This window comes from Castor canadensis, chromosome 11 (assembly GCF_047511655.1).
Source record: "Castor canadensis chromosome 11, mCasCan1.hap1v2, whole genome shotgun sequence".
NCBI lineage: Eukaryota > Metazoa > Chordata > Mammalia > Rodentia > Castoridae > Castor > Castor canadensis.
The window spans coordinates 16,034,839-16,055,249 of NC_133396.1; the positions used below are offsets into that span (position 1 = coordinate 16,034,839).

The 20,411-nt window shown below is 43.7% G+C and overlaps 1 protein-coding gene across 1 annotated transcript in view; it reads right to left on the reverse strand.

Annotated features, from left to right (window-relative positions):
* Nucleotides 1-20,411, reverse strand: part of Pitpnc1 (phosphatidylinositol transfer protein cytoplasmic 1) — a 245,535-nt gene that overhangs the window by 122,274 nt on the left and 102,850 nt on the right. Inside the window, exon 2 of the mRNA XM_074045478.1 lies at nucleotides 5,918-6,066. Within this exon, the coding sequence (XP_073901579.1) occupies nucleotides 5,918-6,066 (149 nt within the window). The remainder of the gene's footprint in view (nucleotides 1-5,917; nucleotides 6,067-20,411) is intronic.

Here is a 20,411-nt window from a genome sequence, read left to right on the forward strand (position 1 = left end):
GTCTACTGCATACTTTGGGTGTAGCAAATTAGAGTTCTAAAGGTTCTTCAAGGTTGTCCAGGTGAATCGACCATTGGATGTGTTTAAACACCTGTCTGGTATGTGAATCGGCTGGAAGACACCCTGCTAGCCAGGGTCCCAACCATACCCAAGTACCCTCTTAAAAGCATAATCCACTAGAGACTGCGCTCTCACACTTTCTTGTGTGCTTGGAAATTTCTCCATAAACTGTGCTTAAATCTTTCTCCTATCCATTGGTCTTGGTCCTCTTGGTGTTAGAGCTCACATAGGTCCAATTCTTCTCCATCTAACAGCATCATGGTACACTTGATGATGTCTGTAGACTTTCCAGGTTAAATATCCTTGGTTTCTCAGTCATTTTTCAAGACACTTGACTTTCTAGTCCTTTCAACTCATAATTGTGTCTACATCCATTCTAAAGCGTGCCATTTAATGACAGACAAAAATCCTCCAGGTATGTTCTGACTAGTGGAAAATTAAGCAAGATGATCACATGTGCAGTTCTAGAGTTTTACTTGACTTCTACTCTCCAAAAGTAAGATGATGGCTTATCCATGTGGTGATATTTTTACGACATTTGTAGTTATCCATAACAATACATATAAGCATTGTACTGCTCTGTAGATCTAAAACATTTCTATAAAAGGCATCCTAATATATACATACATACACACATTTTTATGTTTTACAGTTTGCCTACTGTACCTTATGATACTTGTCAAAGTATATCTGGTTCATTAAGTCGACCCACAATGGAATTTTCCATTATGTGAATACACTATAATCTGTTCTCATTTGAAGATGGCTGGATTCTTTTCATTTGTTTTCCAGTGCATACAGTATAAGCTTTAACTTCCTGGTTCTTGTCTCTCATGCACAGTGCAACAATATCTCTAAGGTCTAGAAATAGACTTGGTGAATGGAAGGAATACAGTTTCAGCTTTCTTCTTTTTTGGCAATTGTTCTCTAAAGAGGTGATCTCAGTTTACATCTCTCATCAGAATGGAAGCAAGTTGTTTGCTCACTAGATAACTCCTAGTACTATCAGATTTTGAGTTTTACCAATCTGATGTGTGTGAGCGGAGATGCTACATTTTTTTCAGTTTTCTCACCTTCTGATAGGGTAAGCATTTTCATGTACATATTGATCTCTTCTCTGAATTGTGTTTTCAATCCCTTTCCCATATTACAGCTGGGTTATTTTGTCTTTTTTAAAATTCAAATTAAAGGAGACGGGGGAGATAAAGGAGAATGATGGAGGGGGTGAATTCAAGAATGATATATTTGATATATTGTAAGAACTTTTGTAAATGCTACAATGTACCTCCAGCACAACAATAAAAAAAGAAGTTGAAGCTTTATTATAATAAACATCCATATAGTCTTTAAAAAGATAAGAAATAATTGAAAAAACTAAAATTAAAATTTTTAAAATTATTTGTAAGAGTTTTATGCTTGTTTAATTTAAATACCACTCTTAGGTCTATGTGAACATTGCAAATGTTTTCTTCCAGGTAGGGACAGTTTTTTTAATTTTCATGTCTTTTGCTATACAAAAGTTTACTTTTTATTTTACATGTGTATATTTTTGCTAAGAACAGTCTCTTAATTTTAAGATATCAATATTGTCGGTCCATTTCTTTACGTCTTACTAGTCCTATCCCAGGATATTCAAGGATATTTACTTGAAATTTCTTCTAATTTTTTCACATTTAGATATTTAATTAATCTGTAATTTATTTTTGTGTATGATATGAAATAGGGGTCAAGTTGTTTTTCTAATTGAAAATCCAATTGTCACAGCATTACATATGAAGTAGCTCATCTTTTCCTTGACAATTTTTTATGACCAAATGCTATTACTGGCTTGGATCTATTTGGGGGCTATTTCGTTCCATGTGTTCATTTAATTTTGCACTGCCTTAATCACTATAACTATAGTAAAATAGCTTTATTCTGGTAGGGCAAGTCCCTCCTACTTGTTTAACTTCTCAAAATTGTTCATATGAATTTTACAGGTATCTTCTCCAGTTCTATTTTTAAAAAACCCAAACACCATTAGCATTTTAATTAGACTTGCATTAAATTTATAGATTAACTTGAGAATTGAAGCCAATTTTAATATACCATTTTCAATCCATGAATATGGTATATCTCACCACTTGTCTTGGGCTTTTAAAGTGTCCTCCACAAATGATTCTGCATATCTTGTAGAGTCATTGCCAAGTAACTTTAAGTTTCTTTTTCTATTGTAAATGGAACTTTTAAAAATTATATTTTTTCAATTATACTGCCTGACATTTAATAATGATGTTGGCTTTTGTGTATGAATTTATACCCAGCAATCTTGTTGAATTCTTTTTGGGGGAAGAATCCCATCAGCTTTGAACTCAGGACCTCATGCTTGCTAGGCAGGTGCTCTTGTTGAATTCATATATTGATATTAACAGCTATCTAGAATGTCTGAAGTTTCTACTAGTCGATCCTATTTGCAACAGATAATTGTGTTTCTTTCCTCTTTATCACGTGTGTGTGTGTGTGTGTGTGTGTGTGTGTGCATGCAAGCATATGTGTGGTGCTGGGGCATCAGACCCAGGTCCTTATGCATGCTAGGCAAACACTCTGCCACTGAGCTACATTCCACTCTCCCTTTCTTTGTTTACTGCACTGATTAGGATCTTTACACATGTTAGACAGAAATGGAAACAACAAGGATCCTTATTTTGTTCCTAACTTTACTGTGGACAAGTACACAGAAAGATTTATTTAATGTTGATTTAATGAATTTCAAGAATAAATCCAATTGGTCATGACTTCTTATTCTCTGAGGTATTTGATTTGCAAATGTTAAAATTTTCACATTCATGTACTTAGCTGAAATTTATCTAATACTTTCCTTTTTTTTTCTTGTGGGTGCTGGGGATCAAACCCAGGGCCTTGTAAATGTTAGGCAAGTGCTCTATCTTGATCTACATCACCAACCCCCTTTTATAACAGAATTGCTTAATTCTGTTATCAAGATTCATATGGTTGTCACTATTAGTGTCTTCCAGCAGTCACACTCCATTTCCTCTCCTTCCTTCTTCCTTTTCTCTCTTCTTAAAGGACATTTTATCATAAAAAAAAAAAAAAACAAAAAAAAAAACACACCACTGCCACCAACAAAAACACTGACATGAAATCATTTAAGCAACTGAGTCTCTCTAACTGTTAAAAGAATGTTTTCTGGTCTTGACATTGAATGAGAGAGAAATAATGTTGTAAGAATTCCAGGGCTTCTTTCCCTTTCTTAGAAGCAGATCATGCCCCTCTTGAACAGGAAAGAGCCCTTCAAACATCTTTCTCTTTCTACCAGGGAGGAAAATCTATGTTGCGTTGGTCAGAAACAGGTCACATGGTTATCCCTGGCTGCATGGGTAAGTAGGAAAGGCAGTATTTCACATTTCAGTTTATTTTGCCATCAAAATTTGTTTCAGGGCTGGTGGAGTGGCTCAAGCAGTAGAGCACCTGCCTAACAAGCATGAAGATCTGAGTTCAAACACCAGAGCCAAAAAAAAAAAATCTGTATTTTCCATTTACCGTATTTTTTTTTAATGAAATGGTGCTGGGGATTCAACTCAGGGCCTTGTACATGTGAGGTAGACACTATATTACTGAACTACATCCTCCTCCAGTCAGCTTCTATTTTTATCCCTCTGCCTTCTTTGGATGGGTCCTGTTTTCTCTTGGAAGTTATTTATTGTTTTACTCTTCTTTCAGAGGTTGCCTTTACATCTTGAATATGCAAACTTGCCTTTTCCAAGTCTACAGCAATCAACATCTCTCTCTAATTCCTAAGTAATATTAGCACTTTAGAGCATTTTTCAAACTACAAAAATGTATTTTACAAATACATCCAAAGTTAGGCATTACTAGTGTTTTAAAAACACTCCATGCTCATTCAGATTTGCCCAGAGGTTACTTCTAGACACTCCTCTCTTTCCTGGCTCAGTTTCCTCTCTTAAAGTACACTCTTTAGTTGTTCTTTCCACGAGAGTCTCTTGGCCCTGATTGTCAAAACACATTTTTTTATGACTGATTCTCATTTTCAACTCCCGATTTGTGTGGACTTGAGGCTATTTTTCCTCAGGAGCATAACACCCCTCTAGAGGTCAAGGCCACACTGGGTTCTGAACTCCCCTGGCTTCCTTAGCACTCGCAGGTCTGCTTCCTGCTGTGGTCTCCTCTCGCTCTAGCCCTTGAAGATCTCCTTTTCTTTGTTTTGAGCTTAGCTTTATGTTATATTTCACCCTGAGTTTGTCATAGGAAGTGGGGGAGGGTCACCATTAATCTTTTTAGTTACTAATACTGGAAGCCCACATATTTTATTTATAACAAATTTCCCTCTTACTAATGTTTATGACTCTCCTTTAAAATAAATATTGTATATTTTGATAGAGAAAACAGACATGACAGGGACAGCTGGACATTTCTCACTCTGTTTCAGCAAAAGGTATAAAGTTTCTAACATTTTTCTTGATTTTGGTGTGTAGGGAAGCATTCCCCAGGCAATAATTTAAGAGAATGTAATCAGATGCCAAGATCTGGAATTTTCCACAGTTTCTATTTTTCTGCACCTCCCTCACTTCTCCTTGCTCTTCAGAGGTGATTCCTGAGGGGAAACCTGCTGGACGTTTGCCTCACAGCCTCCATGCTAAGAATGTCAAGGCAGCACACTGAGAAAATGGTCTCTGTATGGAAGCCATCCCCAGGCCAGATCAGGGGCTTAGAGACTCCTGCAGATCAACAGTTGGCTGGAGGCTGACCTGGTTCCGAATCCTGAAAATTCAGTTTCTAATAGATGAATGGGATCGATCTCATTTGCATGTCATCATTTCCAGGTACTGCATCCCTGGGCAGATGAAAACTCACTGGTTTTATGAGGCCAAGGCCTTCACTGCCAGGATATTGAGCCAGAAGACTTCCATCCACCAAAGGATCCAAAGTCTCTGACATGGACGAGATGGCCTAGTTCAGCATGCTGCAGAGTGAAGCTAGTGACAAAGGTGGAACCAAATATGCTCCTCTCAGAAATGGCTGGCCATGTCCAAGGCATAGAGGATAGATGAGCATTCACAGGTATCAGTGAATAAACTGGGGACACTATCCAGCTAGTAGGTTGGAAACCCTTCTGAATAATCAAGTGGGTCAATTGGAGGGGTCACAGGTGGGAGTACAGACAGTTAATTTCTATGGAGTCTATTTCACATGTCATCTCACCACAGATAGCTGAGCAGAACAGAGATGAACAGAAGAAGATGGGCTGGTTGGGGGTGCAGGGTAGGGAGAAAATCAGACAAGTCCCCATTGTCAATTGTGTCATTAGCAATAAGAAAAAGAGAGATCAAAGAATATATTTTGTAAAACGACAAAGATAGCCTTGCTCAGTGCTGGTTTCCTAAAGGAAAGCATGGAAGCCACCTTAGCCATTGACTATCACTCTGGTCACAAGTTTCTATTCATTTCATCATTTCCCTTGGTGGACACCTGAGTGGTCACTTACAATAAATGGAAATTCTACTAAGTCAAGACTCAAAGACACACCACCACCTCCAGCCCTTCCCCGCCATTAGTGGGCACAGTCATCTCCCTACAGCTGAACCAGGAGCAAAACAAAGTCATTCAACTAAGACTGGATGTCATCTTATGTCATGGAAGGGGCAGGGGAAGGTGTGGCCTGAGCTCTCCTAATGAAGATGCAACAGATGTCTATTTTGCAGCATGGAGGAGGGGTCCTGGATCTAATGACTTTCCAAAGACCTTTTTTTCCCCTAGGCACCCACGGCCTTACCTGAAATGGTGCTATGGAGTCAGGTGGGAGGGGTTCTAGGGTGCATATCCAGCTGCCACAACTTACCTGTTAAGATACACCCGCTTCTCGGTGAACTGCCCATTGCCATGGTGAGGGTCCTCAAAGGGCTCATTCTGGACGACCTCCACCCCTTCTCCCCGGTCGCTCTGCTCATGGCTGTGCTTGCTGATCATGTACAGCTGTCCGATTTTGTACTACAAAGCACACAGAGACAGAGAGGAGAGGTCAGCCCCAGGTTGCCTCTGACCACCCCCTCCGACCACCGTGCACGGAGCCACTAATCACATTAGCACCTTCTGCCGAAAATGGAAAACAGTCCCTGAACCTAATGCAACTGTCCTTGGGAGTGAGAAGAACTAGCTGTGAGCAGACTGCACAAACAGCTTTGTCCCGTGAGCATTCTGGACACCTCGGCAAATGCTTCCTAGCGCTCTGGCAGTCTTTAACGTTCCATGGACCACCAGCCCATAGGCAGCAGCAGAGAAGGGGTGGATGGGAGTTTGCTTTCCATGCTGGCCCTATGAAGTTTAATGAAGCTACTATTTGTTTGGCCAAAGTTGTGTTATTTCTTTCCCTCCTTTCTACCTTATTAGTGGTATTGCTAGGTCCAGAAGATTAGGTGTCACCTGCCTCTTGTGTCCTCCTTTTCAAAGTGTTCAACTCCCCCAGAGGCCTCCTCCCCTTGAATAGCAGTTCTCACAGGTGGCTAAGACATCAGAATGACCTGGAAGCTGTATATATATACAGGAAGTAATGGGGATTGAACTCAGGGCTCTGCACTTGCTCATCCACAACCCCAGCCCATCTGGAAGGTTTTAAAAGCTCCAAATGTCCAGGCCCCACCATGAGTGGAGCCAAGGCTAAGAACTTGAGTTCCAGAGCTAGTGGAGTGGCTCAAGTGGTAAGATCACTTGCCTAGTAAGTGTGAGTCCTGAGTTCAAACTCCAGTGCCACCAAAAAAAAAAAAAAAAAAAAAAAAGAACCTGAGTTCAAGAAGCCTAAGCCACACTGAGGACCAATGCACTGTCAGTGTGGAATATCCCAGCTAGAGTCTCAAAAGTCACCAGCCTTACCCGAAAATGACAAGACAGAGCCAATACAACAGGGACATGTTTGTCCTGTCTTCACTTTTGATCTGTTCCACTCTCCTTCCTGCTTCTCTGAAAACCGTGGGAGCAGTAGGTATTTCTTTCCCCAGTGGACTTTCAAAGTGGCAAGATTAATTTGATGGGGACAAGCAAGTGGCGTGGGGAGGGGGGAGGAGGGGGGACAGAGGGAAGAAATAAGAGGGACTAAAACAACTTTCACAAGAGGGAGGAGTCTGTTCCAGGTGAGAAGTCAGGGCTATGTGATCCTGCTGTGGTCATCCCTGAAGATTCCATGTGTACTAACAGACAAGATGCCACTACCACTAAGGCCCAGGGGGAGCGGCGCAGGGCAGGGCCTTAGTCTGCAGCAAGCTATTGAGTGCTTTCCAAAGGGGCCCTGGCCAGCAGGGATGCAGGTTCCCTGTCTGTGCGAAATATATTTTCACTTCAGGGGGCAGGAGAAATGTCCAGGTGAGTGGCAGAGTCAGAGGACATGCGTCCGTCCGAAGGTCCCTCTCTCATGCTGAGGCAGGTGCAGAGCGGGGCATGTGAAGAAGCTCTGACAGGATCTAGTCTGTGGCCAGCCCCAGGGACCAGGCACAGTAACCATGGCAACTGGAGCAGGCTACTGCTGGTTGGGTCTTCTCAAAGGGCTGTGCTTCCGACCTAGGCCACGCCCCCACAGGCCACGCCCCCACGGTGGTCTGTTTAAAATGCTATTAACGTGAGTGTTTGTGCACTCCAGGGGAGGAGCAAGTGCTGAGGATAAGCGCAGAGAGAGAAGAGAAGCAGCTCGAAAACAGAAATCCATTTTAAAAATGAATTCTAGGCTCTGAAGCTAGCCCTGGTTTCCCCTTAGTCCAATACTGCTTTCAAATTTGCTCACAAACACTTACAAGAAGAACGACAGAAAGAACAAGTCTACAGGCCTGGCAGAGTGGCTCAAGTGATACAGCCCTGCCTACCAGCACGAGGCCCTGAGTTCAAACCCCAGTAATGTCAAAAAAAAAAAAAAACTAATTAAAAAAAAAAAAAAAAAACCCAAACAAGAACAAGTTCACAGATGGGAGACTTGTAAGCTACATCTGTGAGGCCAATGGCCCACCTTACACAAGCAGAGCAGGGTGTCCAGATGCTCAGCAGGTAGACCTCTCACGGGCAGGTGCTTTACACTTGGTGTTCAAAAACTAAATGATTATAGGCAGTGGAATATTATTCAGTCACAAAAAGGAATGAAGTACTAATAGTGAAATTGCTTAATGTGTGTTATGGGCCCAAAAGTGTGTCCCCCCCCCCCAAAGTCCATATGGTAGAGTTCTGCTGCCTAGTACCTTAGAATATGACCTTATTTGAAAACAGGGCCTTTACAGAGGTAATCAACTGAAAATGAAGTCATTAGGATGGGCCCTAGTCCAATATGACTAGTGTCCTTACAAAAAAAAGAGAGAGAGAGAGAAATCTGGACATAAGTCACAGACAGGCATAGAGCAAGATGTGAAGAGAAGATGAGTCAAAAACTGAGGCCTGGTGGGGCACCAGTGGCTCACGCCTGTAATCCTAGCTATTCAGGAGGCAGAGATCAGGAGGATCACAGTTCGAAGCCAGCTCTGGCAAATAGTTTGAGAGACCCTATCCTGAAAATACCCTTCACCAAAAAAGGGCTGGTGGAGTGGCTCATGGTATAGACCCTGAGTTCAAACCCCATCACCACAAAAAAAAAAAAAAAAAAAAAGCACCAACAACCACAATAAAAACCCAATCCTGCCGACACCTTTCAGATTTCTGGCCTCCAAGATGCAGAGACAACAGATTTCTGTGATTCCCTAGAAAACCAGTACGAGAGATACAAGGTTTCTTTTGGGAGCCATGAAAGTGTTTTGGAGACAAGTGGCAGTTGCATAGCACTGGAAGCCACTGAAATATTCCTTTAAAATGGTTAATTTGAGACTGAGGGCATAGCTCTGTGCTTGCCTTAATGCACAAGACCTGGGCTTGATCCCCAGTACTGCAAAAAAATAAAAAGGTTAATTTTACAGTATGTGAGTTTCGCTTCAATGTTTTTAAAAAGTGCTAGCTGTGTCAGAAGTAGGCACCCCAACCCCAGCTCCTGTCAGGGGCATCTGCAGGGCTTTGCAGAAGAGCTAAGTCTACCAATAGACTGTCCTCAGGGGCACCAGCCACTCACATATGAAAGATGTAAGGGACCAAGGTCGATGACTGACACAGAAAAGCCATTAGCCAGACGCGAGTCAGCCTGGCTGGGCTTAGCTCAAGTGCTTCCTGCTTGGTGGAGATGAAACAGGCAAGGCAGGGGCGTGTGATTCACCGGCAGCTGTGGAGGACCCGGCTGCGTGGCCTCATTGATCATTCCAGCGGCTCCTGCATGAGCCAGCTCACCAAGACAGCGTCAGTCTGGGGGTGGCCTGTAGATGCAGGGGTGGTGGGACACTCAAGCCCAGACACGGAGATGATCAAGGGCTCTGTGATTGTCCCTTCCTTCCCTCCCAAGAAAATTAAGGCTGCTTAGTTGATTGTGGCCACTAGAACTGGCCATTGAGAAGCAGCTTGTTGGGTTGTCTGTAAATCACATTTGTGACTTGCAGACACAGCAGCAGTTTCAGCTGGGGGAGGAGGAAGGACAGATAGTCCTAGAACCACACATTTCCAATTTGCCAGAGACACTCCTAAATGTGCCTCTTCGACGTAAGATGGGGGTCTTACTCAAACACACACTCAGTGCTGAACCCCCAAGCATCAGCACTCGCTCAGGACTGAACGGTGCCAAGCTGGAGTGCTCCATTCTTAGGAGGCATATTTCTTTTCCTTTCCTATTAATTTCTTGCAAAGTTCCATTCCTAATTTAGCAAAAATACCATATCCTTGATCACCAACTCTAAATGAAAACTACAAACTCCAAAGACTCAGAAGAGCTCAGAAGACCTCAAGCCCCAAGAATTGACGCTAGAAGTGACGACAATGATGTTGATGTCAAAATGGTTTTATCGACTACCCATTAGCTTGAGGCACCATTTAGGTGCTTTCCAGTCATTTCTAATACAATGAGTCAGTCAGGGAGGTGTCAACAGATGAGGAAACTGAGTCACAAAGAGAACAAAGACTTTCTGTAGCGTCTAGATGGCAGAGCTAGGATCAGAATGCCACAGAGTCTGTACTTTTTCTACTCCACCCAGTTTTAGCCCTTGTATCTTTCATAGGCAATTCACTTTAACAAATGTGGGCCTCAATATGATTTTTTAAAAAAAAATGTGTGGTGGTGGTGGCAGATGGTCATGCCTCTGACCTTTGCTATTTAAGAAACTGAGTAACAAAAGTCTGACTGAAAGATCAAAGTTGCTTTAGCTGTGCTCATATATGACATGGTGGAGCAATTATACTCCAACTTTGAAAAATCTATTGTTACAATTCCAGAGTTTGGGCAATCAGTATTACAGGCAATTATGATTAGAGACAGCTCCACACTACAAGCTGAGCCTCCCTGTCAGCTATCAGCAGAACCGCTACCCCCAAATAAGTATCTCTGTAGTCAAAAACCATCATGGGCTCCCAGATCCTCCCCACTCATGCACAAGGCTGTATGTTTGAAAGCACTGCAGAATCTGAGGCAAGGCTGAGTTCCTGCAGGGGCTGGGTGCTGTTCTCAGTTCATCTTTTATAAACTAGGACTGAGCATCATTAAGTTACTTACACAGTCCAAACTTGAGCCTGGATTTTTAAAACAAGGAGACTCCAAGCTCCAAATTCTAACTATGATAAGAGATTATTAACTGGGTGCCAGCAATACCTCCACCCTCATCCTTGTCAAGAGCACTGGACCCAAGTCCCAAGCTCAACAGAATTCCACATAGGAGTATTGTCACTGACTCCTTCTCCATCAGCGAAGCCCACATCGTCCACCCTAAAAACCAAGGGCGTATCATCTTCCTTTCAACCAATCCCTGGGTCCTGTCCTCCTGTCCCCTTTCTCTTCCTCCATTAGCCTCAAGCCCATTTCCATACGTCATGATGGCAAAAACGGGAACCCCTGCTTTGCATTAAACATGACCAACACCCCGATAATCCGGCTTGGGATCTCGAGGCCCCACGTGACCAATCAGAATTTGTATCTACTTTGGCCTGACGGTAGCATCCAAATGGATGCCACAAAACCTCACGAGCTGAGAAGCAGCGTGTCTAGCTGACCTAATGTGAAATTATGTATTTTTCCATCTGTGAAGCGTGCTTCGATTCCTGCTGCTCCCTCCCTGACTGTGTGGAGGGTGACACAATTTCACATTCTTGGGAAGTCCCCATATTATTTACATGACCCTTAGTGGTTTCAGTGAAACCTTTCTTCCAGCCTTCTCCACTCTCAGCACACGGGCTCAAAGCTTCGAGGTGTGCAAGGAACCCCAAGTGTCTGAAAGGTATACCCACAGGATTCAGGCCCGTGCGGCTTCATGCCAAGTGGTGTCGAAATTGCAATTACACACAAGGAAGGAGATGCAATGAGTGTAGACTTTCACGAGCTCGCCTGTCTCAGAAAGCTAGAAGGTAGAGCAGTTTTCTGAAAGCCCACAGCACCGCTAAGGTACTGGGTCAAATGTTCTGCTCTAGCAATTAATTGGCCAACTATGGACTGGTGCCCTTTTTTTTTTTTTAAATAAAGTTTTATTGGAACACAGCCAATGGCTGCTGTCATGCTATAGCAGCAGAAGTGAGTGGTCTTTACAGAGACTTATGGCTCCCAGTGCTGGAGCTCTTTACAGGAAGTCTACTCGGCACTGGGTCCAACCTGGGTCAGCCTCAGCTTTGCACCTGGTAGCTATCTCATATGGGATTTACTTGCTCTGTGTGGCTACTGAACATTTGATTGTGGTTTGTACAATGGAGGGACTTCATTTTTGAGCTAATGCTTGAGTCAATCATTAGAAAACCTCTACACATGTTTCAAACACCTTGGGTATGGGAATGTACTTTTTCAACTGGAAATTGCATGCAATCTAAATACAGATCAAGTCTCTCCACTGAAAATTTAGCATGTGACTTGAGATGGCTATAAGTGTAAAATGCACACCAGCTTTGAATATTAGCAATTTTTTAAAGGCAAAGAAAACAGCTCTTTAATAATTTTTACACTGTTTACTATGGAAATGGTGATATTTTGCATATACTAGTCTAATTAAAATATATATTTTTGGGGTAGGACTGGAGTTTTGAACTCAGGGCTTTGTGCTTACAAAGCAGGTGCTCTACTGCTTGAGCCACACCTCCAGTTAGTTTTGCTCTGGTTATTTTGGGGATGGGGTCTTGTGAACTATTTGTCTAGTCTGGCCTTAAACCTTGATTCTCCTGATCTCACCCTCCTAAGTACCTAGGATTACAGGCATGAGCCACTGGCACCTGACCAGAATTTATATTAAAATTAATTTCATCTGCTCTTTTGATGTTTTTAAAAATGTGGCTACAGGAAATTTTAAAATTCCCTATGTAGCACTTATTGGCAACTTACATATTTCCATTGGCCAGTGTTGGTCCTAATCTAGACCAATCAGGATTCAAAACAAGGGTCATTCTGCCACACCAAGATTTCACCAGGCCTCTGGAGGCTGGCTGGTCAGGTGTCAGAGGCAGGCTGACAGTTTCCATGTGTTTCCAAGTGAGCAAGGTGGGGTGCTGGTACTTAGGGAGGTTCTGGAGAAGCCCTCCCTTCTGAGAACCAGCTATTATCTGGACCTCCAGAGAGGTGATAATTGCTCACAGTGTGCTATGGTGGAGAGCACTCAGGTTATAGAGATGAAAAACATGGAGCCAGTGTCCCGATTCTGCCTTTGACTTAGCTCTGTGACCTTAGACAACTTATTTGTCTGAGCCACATTTTCTTATCATTAAAATGGGACCAATAAAAGTGCTTCACAGGAAATGGTGAGAATCGAGTGGGAAAAAATTCACAAATTCAAATGCTTCATAAATTATCGACCTGTACATAAGCTGTCTTAGCTATTGCTCCTTCTCTTGGGCACCATGTCTCACCTGGACCTGCAGATCTGTTTCATTCACATCCCTCTTATGTGACAGTCCTATGAAATGTAAGAGATAAGACTTTTTTTTTTTTGAGACCATCTCATTATATAGCCCAGACTGGCCTCGAAATCACAATCTTCCTGCCTTGACCTCCAGAGTGCTGAGATTACAGATGTGTGCCACCACACCTGGCCCTGCCATACACTTGTACAATGTAGAACCAAAGAAAACCTGAGCCAGTAGTGAGCACCTGTAATCGTAGCTACTCAGCAGAGTGAGGTAGGAGGAGCTGGTGTTCAAGGCCAGCCTAGGCTCCATAGCAAGATTCCATCTCAAAAAAACAAAAGCAAAAACCCTGACCATCTGCCCAAGACTATCGTGGACAAACCAAACACTTACCAGAAGTATCAGAAAAAGCCTGGAACTTTTCGTGATATGAACCACCTATCTTCATGGAGGCAGAAAGCTGAATGGTGGCTGTCAGGGACAAGGCGGTGAGCAATGGAAACTTCATGTTTGATGGGTACAGAGTTTTGGTCTGAATGAACAAAAACAAGCTCTGGAGATGGACGGTGGTGGGGGTCACACAACAACGTGACTGTATTCATGTCACTGTTTATACTAAAAATGATTAACAGTACATTTTGTGTTCTGTATTTTTAATCACAATTTTTTTATCACATTCTTTTTTAAAAGCCTGGGAACATATTATTTGTCAGTGAGCATGGCTCATACTTCAAGGTGGCCATATGAGAGTAACTATTTTTTACTTATGAAAAGAATTTTTGGTTTTTTGGCAGTTCCAGGGTTTGAACTCAGGGCCTCACACTTGCTGTGCAGGCACTCAACCACTTCAGTTATACCCCCCAACCTGAAAATAAAAGTCTTAAAGGACGGGAATCTTTATATCTGATAGATCTTTGGTTTGGAAGCTCATCTGAAGGCGTTGAGCCCAGGGGCAAGAAAATAGAAAACGACTTGCTCCAGAAACCTGTAATGTGGAACACCCTGATTCCTGCCACACCAGGGGACCACTCACTGTGCCCCACACCGAGAGGTCATTAATAAGAACATTCTGGAGGATTCCTGTTGCCCACGCTCCCAGCAACACACCACTGTCAGAGAGTCGCAGACAATGACCCTGGCAGAAGGAAAAAGTGATTAACTGAACCCAAATGCTCTCTGATCCCATGAACCTCAACACCGTGTCAATGAGGACATGCTGCCCTCATATTTCACAGTCTTTCCCTGTGGCTGCTCCATGACAGACCAGCTCCAGTTCCCTTTCCCTTTGGGAGGTGGAGTGTATTTTTACCATCGAGGGCTGGGCTGACTTGGGGTCTGCCCCCAGAAAGGACATGACTCTCTAACTCCTCAGTCTTCCAAGCTCTGGGAATCAATGCGCAGACTTCTCTATGCAGATAGGAAAGTTAAAAAAAAAAAGTGTAACATCCTCGGGTGTGTCGTCAGATGTCACTCTCCCAGGTCAATAAGCCGCAAAAACCAATATCCGATCCCAAGAAGAAGATACAAACCTGCAGCTCATTTCAGGCTATCAGTACACCACTGCACATTTATCTTTTCTCCTGGACTTTTATAAGCAGCCCTCTAAGGTGGCTTGTTTACGTAATACCTGTGTCGTTATGCCACGGTGCAGGAATGAAAAGGTGATTAAAAAAAAAAAAGATTTAAAAGGGAGCTGGTTATTAACACTTGATTCAAAAAAAAAATCTCCCTTTTGTGACAAACTCATACAAAGAACACTGTACAGCACTGCTTAATGCTTAGTTGGAGTGAACTAAGTTACTCTATGTCTTAGGATATAGACACAGAGCGACTGACTTCAAGCACGGGGTTCAGGATACACTGTGGGCTGGGCCACACGCGACACCATCCCTGTGGCTGCTCAGCCATCCAGGAGAAAGACTGACTCCATCCCGCACGGGAGAGTTCGATGGTCTTGGTGGGATACAAGAAAGGGTGCACATTCATCCTCGCCCTCCAGTGCACTAGAGAGGTGGTACTGGAGCCCCAAGGACTGACTGGACTCACCAATGGAAAAACTAAAACGATGTCCTGCAGCACTTCCAGGCTGCTCTACAACGTCAGCTCATGGGACTGGTGGAGTGACAAGAGGTAGAATGCTGCCTAGCAGGTGTGAGGCCCTGAGTTCAAACCCCAGCGCTGCCAAAATAATAACAACAACAATAATAATAACATCAGCTAAGACAGGAGGCGTGTCATCCCTTTGTCTTTATAAGTGAGAAGCTGAACAAAATGGCCATTATTGGGAGCCCTGGAGATCCATTAAGAGAGCAGAGATAGAACATTCTAGAACTCAAAACCACTAAAGGAGTTGGTCTTGGGCAGACGGTGGGATTTCTCCATCCATTGGTTGTGAGAAACTTCTGGTTTTGAAGAGTCCTGTGCCTCTTGGATCATTCATTCAACAAGCACATCCTGTGTGCCAGGCCCTGTAAACACTGGAGGCAGAGCTGGGAACCACACGCAGACCTGGTGTCTGGCGAAGAAGCGGGTTTTCCTTCTGAAGCCATAAGGCCACCAGCTGCAGGAACTTGAGGTATTCCTCAGAGCTCTCGAATGGGTTGCCAGCCCATGGGAAGGTGATCACAATTCAAGGAGGTGGAAAGGCCTGGTGACAGGTCTGACCTTTAGCAAGCAAAGGAAGCTCTTGTGTTCTCTATGGAACTCAAGTCACAGTCAGTCCCAAGGCCGGAAGGGGGAAAATCAAGATAGAGCTTTTCCAGGACACACAAGGTGCACTGTTACTCCTCTGTGTCAATGTTCATTTCAGTGCCCCGGAGTCATAAGCAAATCGTTCCCTGGAAGCCAGGTCCTTCCAGAATGAGAGAAAATGACCCACAGCATGGAGGGAAGCTGGGCTACTGGTTGCAAGCAGAAGTACACGGTCAGGAAGACAGCAATAGCTGAGACTTGCTAAGAACAGAAGGGTAAACTGAGTGCAGAGAGAAACCCTCATTGCTTCACGTGCAATTGGACCCAGACAGTCCTGAATGTTTAGAAAGAGTAAATGAAGCCACTTCTTGACTAGGACAACCAGCGCTCTGAGGGATCTACAGGTCGTGGTCAGACCCCCTGTGCCTGTTTAAGTGCTAGGCGGCAGGGCAGTGGTTTGGGGGTTCAAAGAACTCTGTTGCCATGCTGGAGAGAATATACTAAGTCACATCTACCATCTAAGGTTGGAAAGTTCCAGCAGCTTTCCCGCTCCCTCCTTGGAGGAGAGGCTCCAGGTCCCACAGGCGTGATGCTCAGAGCCAGAAAGGGTGTGTGGTGGCAGCAGAGAGCCCTGTTCGTTCAGGAATGGCAGCCTAAGAGTGTTTCTTCCTTATTACAAAAGACATCAAAAGGCAGAGAACTGATTGAGAAAAACAAATGACTATCAGTTAATGAAGACGGGCAAAACAGTCATGTGGACAGAGTTCCAGAAATCACTACATTTAAAAATCCATCACCTATGGCCCTGTCCTTATCCACATCAGCAGGGAGCAGTCCCTCTCTATTATGTCCTGTTCATATCCTCCCAAGGGAGGACACACACGGGTCCCCTAGGCAACGCCATGGTGAAACGTAATTTACCATGGTTTCAAATAGTTGGGAGAAAAAAGGCTATAGCAGACAAAATGACCAACGGGAAGTACTGTTCTTCCCAGATTCTTTTTCTGCTTCTTTTTCCTTTCTTTTTTTAGTGTGGTAAAACATACATAATATAAAACTTACACTTTAACTTTTTCTTGGTGTTAATGGCATTTTTTGAACTCAGAGCCTCACACAAGCTACACATGTACTTTGCCACTGAGCTACATCCCCAATCATTTTAACTACTTTTAAGTGTCAGTAAGCCCACTCACAATATACCACCATCCAGCTCCAGCACTATCACAGTACCATGATCAGAAACCCTGCTCCCTACTTCTCCTCCCACTCCCTGGGGCAAAATCTATTCTATTTCCTGTCTCTGTGAATTGGTCTATTCTAGATACCTTTTATCTGTGGGATCATAAGACACTTGTCCTTTGGGGTCTGGCTTATTTCACCATGTAGCATATTGCTTGCAAATTTCATAATGTTTTTTATTGTTCGTCTGTATTGTGGCATGCATGAGAACTTTGTTCTTTTCTCAGGCTGAGTAATATTCCATTGTATGGACATACCACACTTGGTTAGCCGGGTATCTGCTGATAGACATTTGGGCTGCTTCTACCTTTTGGCTACTGCAAATGATGCTCTGTGAACCTTCATGTCCAATATCTGTTTGAGTCCCTACTTTCAATATTTACAGTATAGACCTAGGTGTGGAATGGCTGCCTTGTGCAACCCTGTGCTTAAACTTTTCAGAAACCACCAAATTATTTTCCACAGGGACAGGCCATTTTATAGTCCCATCAGCAACGCACAAGGGTTCTAAGCAATTTCTGCACATCCTCTCCAATGCTTATTTCTGTTTTTTGGATAACAGCCATTTCTATTTTTTGGATAACAGCCATCCTAATGGGCGAGAAGTAAGCACAGGATGTTTTAAGAGAGCTGTAGGTTCTTCCTGAATCCCTTCTTCTTATAAAGACCATTTGAGTTGGTGCTTGGGTGACCAACCCTTCTCTCCAATGGGCACCAAGATAAACTTGGGAGAGATTCATTCTATTATTTATTTAAGCCAGAAGGGTTCATCAACAGACTCCGGGTGAAACACTGCTCAGCTGGGATGGTTATTTCTCAGGGGTTGGTGTGCATCCCCTGGAAATGCTCTGGTTGCAAGCATAAGAAGAATTCAATTCAAGAAGTTAGGGCTCGGGGTTTGGCTTAAGTTGTAAAGTGCCTGCTTTGCAAGCATGAGGTCCTGAGTTCAAAACCCCACACCACCACCACCAAAAAAAATTCTGGTTCAATGCAGGAAGCCTCTTTAAGGTTGAAAAGGCCCAAACACATTTGCAAACAGTTAGGTCCCTCTTTGTAAGGGAAGGCAGCTATGAATTATTTCCTTGGGGAGCCAGGGGTGGAAGTGGGCATGGCCTGAAAGGCACTTTTATTTATCATACAGAGGTTGTTTCAGGATTATTTTGATAGCCCAGCCAGCAATAGAGTAATTTATAGAATTACAGTGTAGAAAGCAGCAGAACTAATCTATGAATTGCATGTATATAACTTATACTCAAAGAGTTGGGTGAGGAAAAAGCCACTTTTTTTTTTTTTAGAAGGCGTTTTATTTTTATCTTTTTGCAGTGCTGGGGATGGAGCCCAGGGCCTCATGCACACTAGGTGAGCTCTATCCCTGATCTATACCCCAGCCCCCAAAAGCATTCTTGATTGTTTCAATTTTTCATATGGTTTAAGTCACTCTTTATTCTACTTCAGGTGACAGCTGCTCTTGGAAATGATTTTCGACTACGTAAATGTTGCTCGTGGTTTTTTTTTTTTTTTTAAGTACACAATCAGTGGTTTTTAGTAGACTCACAAGGTTGTGCAACCATCATCACCATCAAATTCCAGGACATTTCATCCCCCACATGAAGCCCCATATTCATGAATTGTCACTGCCCATTCCCCCCACCCCGGGCAGCCACACATCTACTCTCTGATCCTATGGATGTGCTTATTCTGGACATTTCTTATAAATGAATCATACAATAAGTGGCCCTTTTGTGACTTCTTTCCCTGTTGTTGCAAAAATCCATGCTTCCTTTTTATTACTGACTAATATTCCAGTATATGAACATACCACATTTCATTTATCCACCTCCAGCTGATGGACACGGGGTGTTTGCACCTTTTGGCTTATGGATCTTGCTGCTGTGATGTGAGCATTTATGGGTGAGTCTCTGTAGGGATGTGTGTTTTCATTCCTCTTGGGAATGGAACTGCTGGGTCACTCTACATTTAACCTGCTGAGGAACTGTTAGACTTTTTTCCATAGCAACTACGTTATTTTACATCCCCACCTGCAACGTCTCATGCTTCCCTTGGATTGTTTTAAGTTATCTATACAAACACGAAAGCCGAACAAGTGGCTTGAAAAGCCAAGGGTAAACTGGAACAGGGGTGGCCTTGGTCACCACATTACAGCTTACACTGCGCCATACGTCCATTGAACAAATATTCCTGGCACCTCTCCAGCACAGGGCATCTTTTCATCACTCTGATGGGACAGAGAGCTACACCTCACACGACAGGCAGTTAGCGCGGGACGGCACGTTGAGAGGTTAGGATCAGAGCAAGCATGGGGTACCATTGTGGGGCAGGGGTATCACACAGCCAATGGGGTTTGCTCTGTGTGCCAAGAAGAAAGGGGGAGGTCACAGCCTGCAAGCCATGCTTGGAAATCTACTTGCTCACAGCTGAACTCCCTCTCACTTCCCCAGGATCCCTGCCGAGGTATGCCAGAAGTCATTATAAAAACTGCCACACAGAGTGCCAGCTTCTCCGGGCTCAGCGTGTTCTAAAATGTTCATACTGTACTTATTTCATCCTCACAATAACTCCTTGAGGAGGTAGTAGTTTTATCCTTTTGGCAAGGGAAGAAATTGATGCACAGAGAGGTTGAGAAATCTGTCCACGGTCACACAGCCATTAAGTAATAGACCTGGGATTTGGCACCAGGAAGTCTAGCTTCAGGATTCACTTAGGACTATGTGCCTGCCATCCAGCTAAAAGGCCATTTGTAAGGCTGAGCGACAATATCCTGGTGATTTTCCTCCCTCCTGAACGATGCGACAGTTTTAGGATGATGCTAGGACGAGATTTTTAATGAGGTAGGAGGTCACAGAGTTATGGGGAGCAAAAGAGAAGAAATCACAGGGGAAGTCACTGGTGGGGAGGCGTGGCTGAACAAAATTAGAGTCCGTGAGCCTGAGTTCCTGGTCCTGGAAACTCTTCCTCCCACACAAATTCCAACACACAGCCATTACAATGCAGCCCATCCACCCATGCCGGCCCTTGAGATTTCTAATAAAAATTTAAATGAATGAGTCCACCGCATTTCCACTCGCCAAATGTGTGGGTGGGAGAGAGTCGTACAGCTGACAGCTGATGGGACAATTTAGTCTCTGCCTTCAGAATGTGATTTGAAACCCCAGCCTGAGATGACACCCAGGCCAGGAGCTGAAGATAGGCCACCTGATGTGTAGGAAAGGCTCAGGGTGTCACTTGTCTTTACCTTTCTCCCAAGTTCACCTGAGAAGGGCTGCTGTTCTGAGCCCAGCCCCCACTCCTATCAGTGGGAAAAGAAACTCCTAGTGGCTTTTTGGGATGAAGGATCATTGAGGCACTAAAGTGGCACCCGCGCTGCTTTTGCTGGCTCTAGCAGAAGTGCAGAATCTAAGCCCGCGTGGGCATTCCTGACACTACCCCTTTAGCATGGGGACAGAGGATGAGAAGGCTCTGGCATGAAGCGTCCA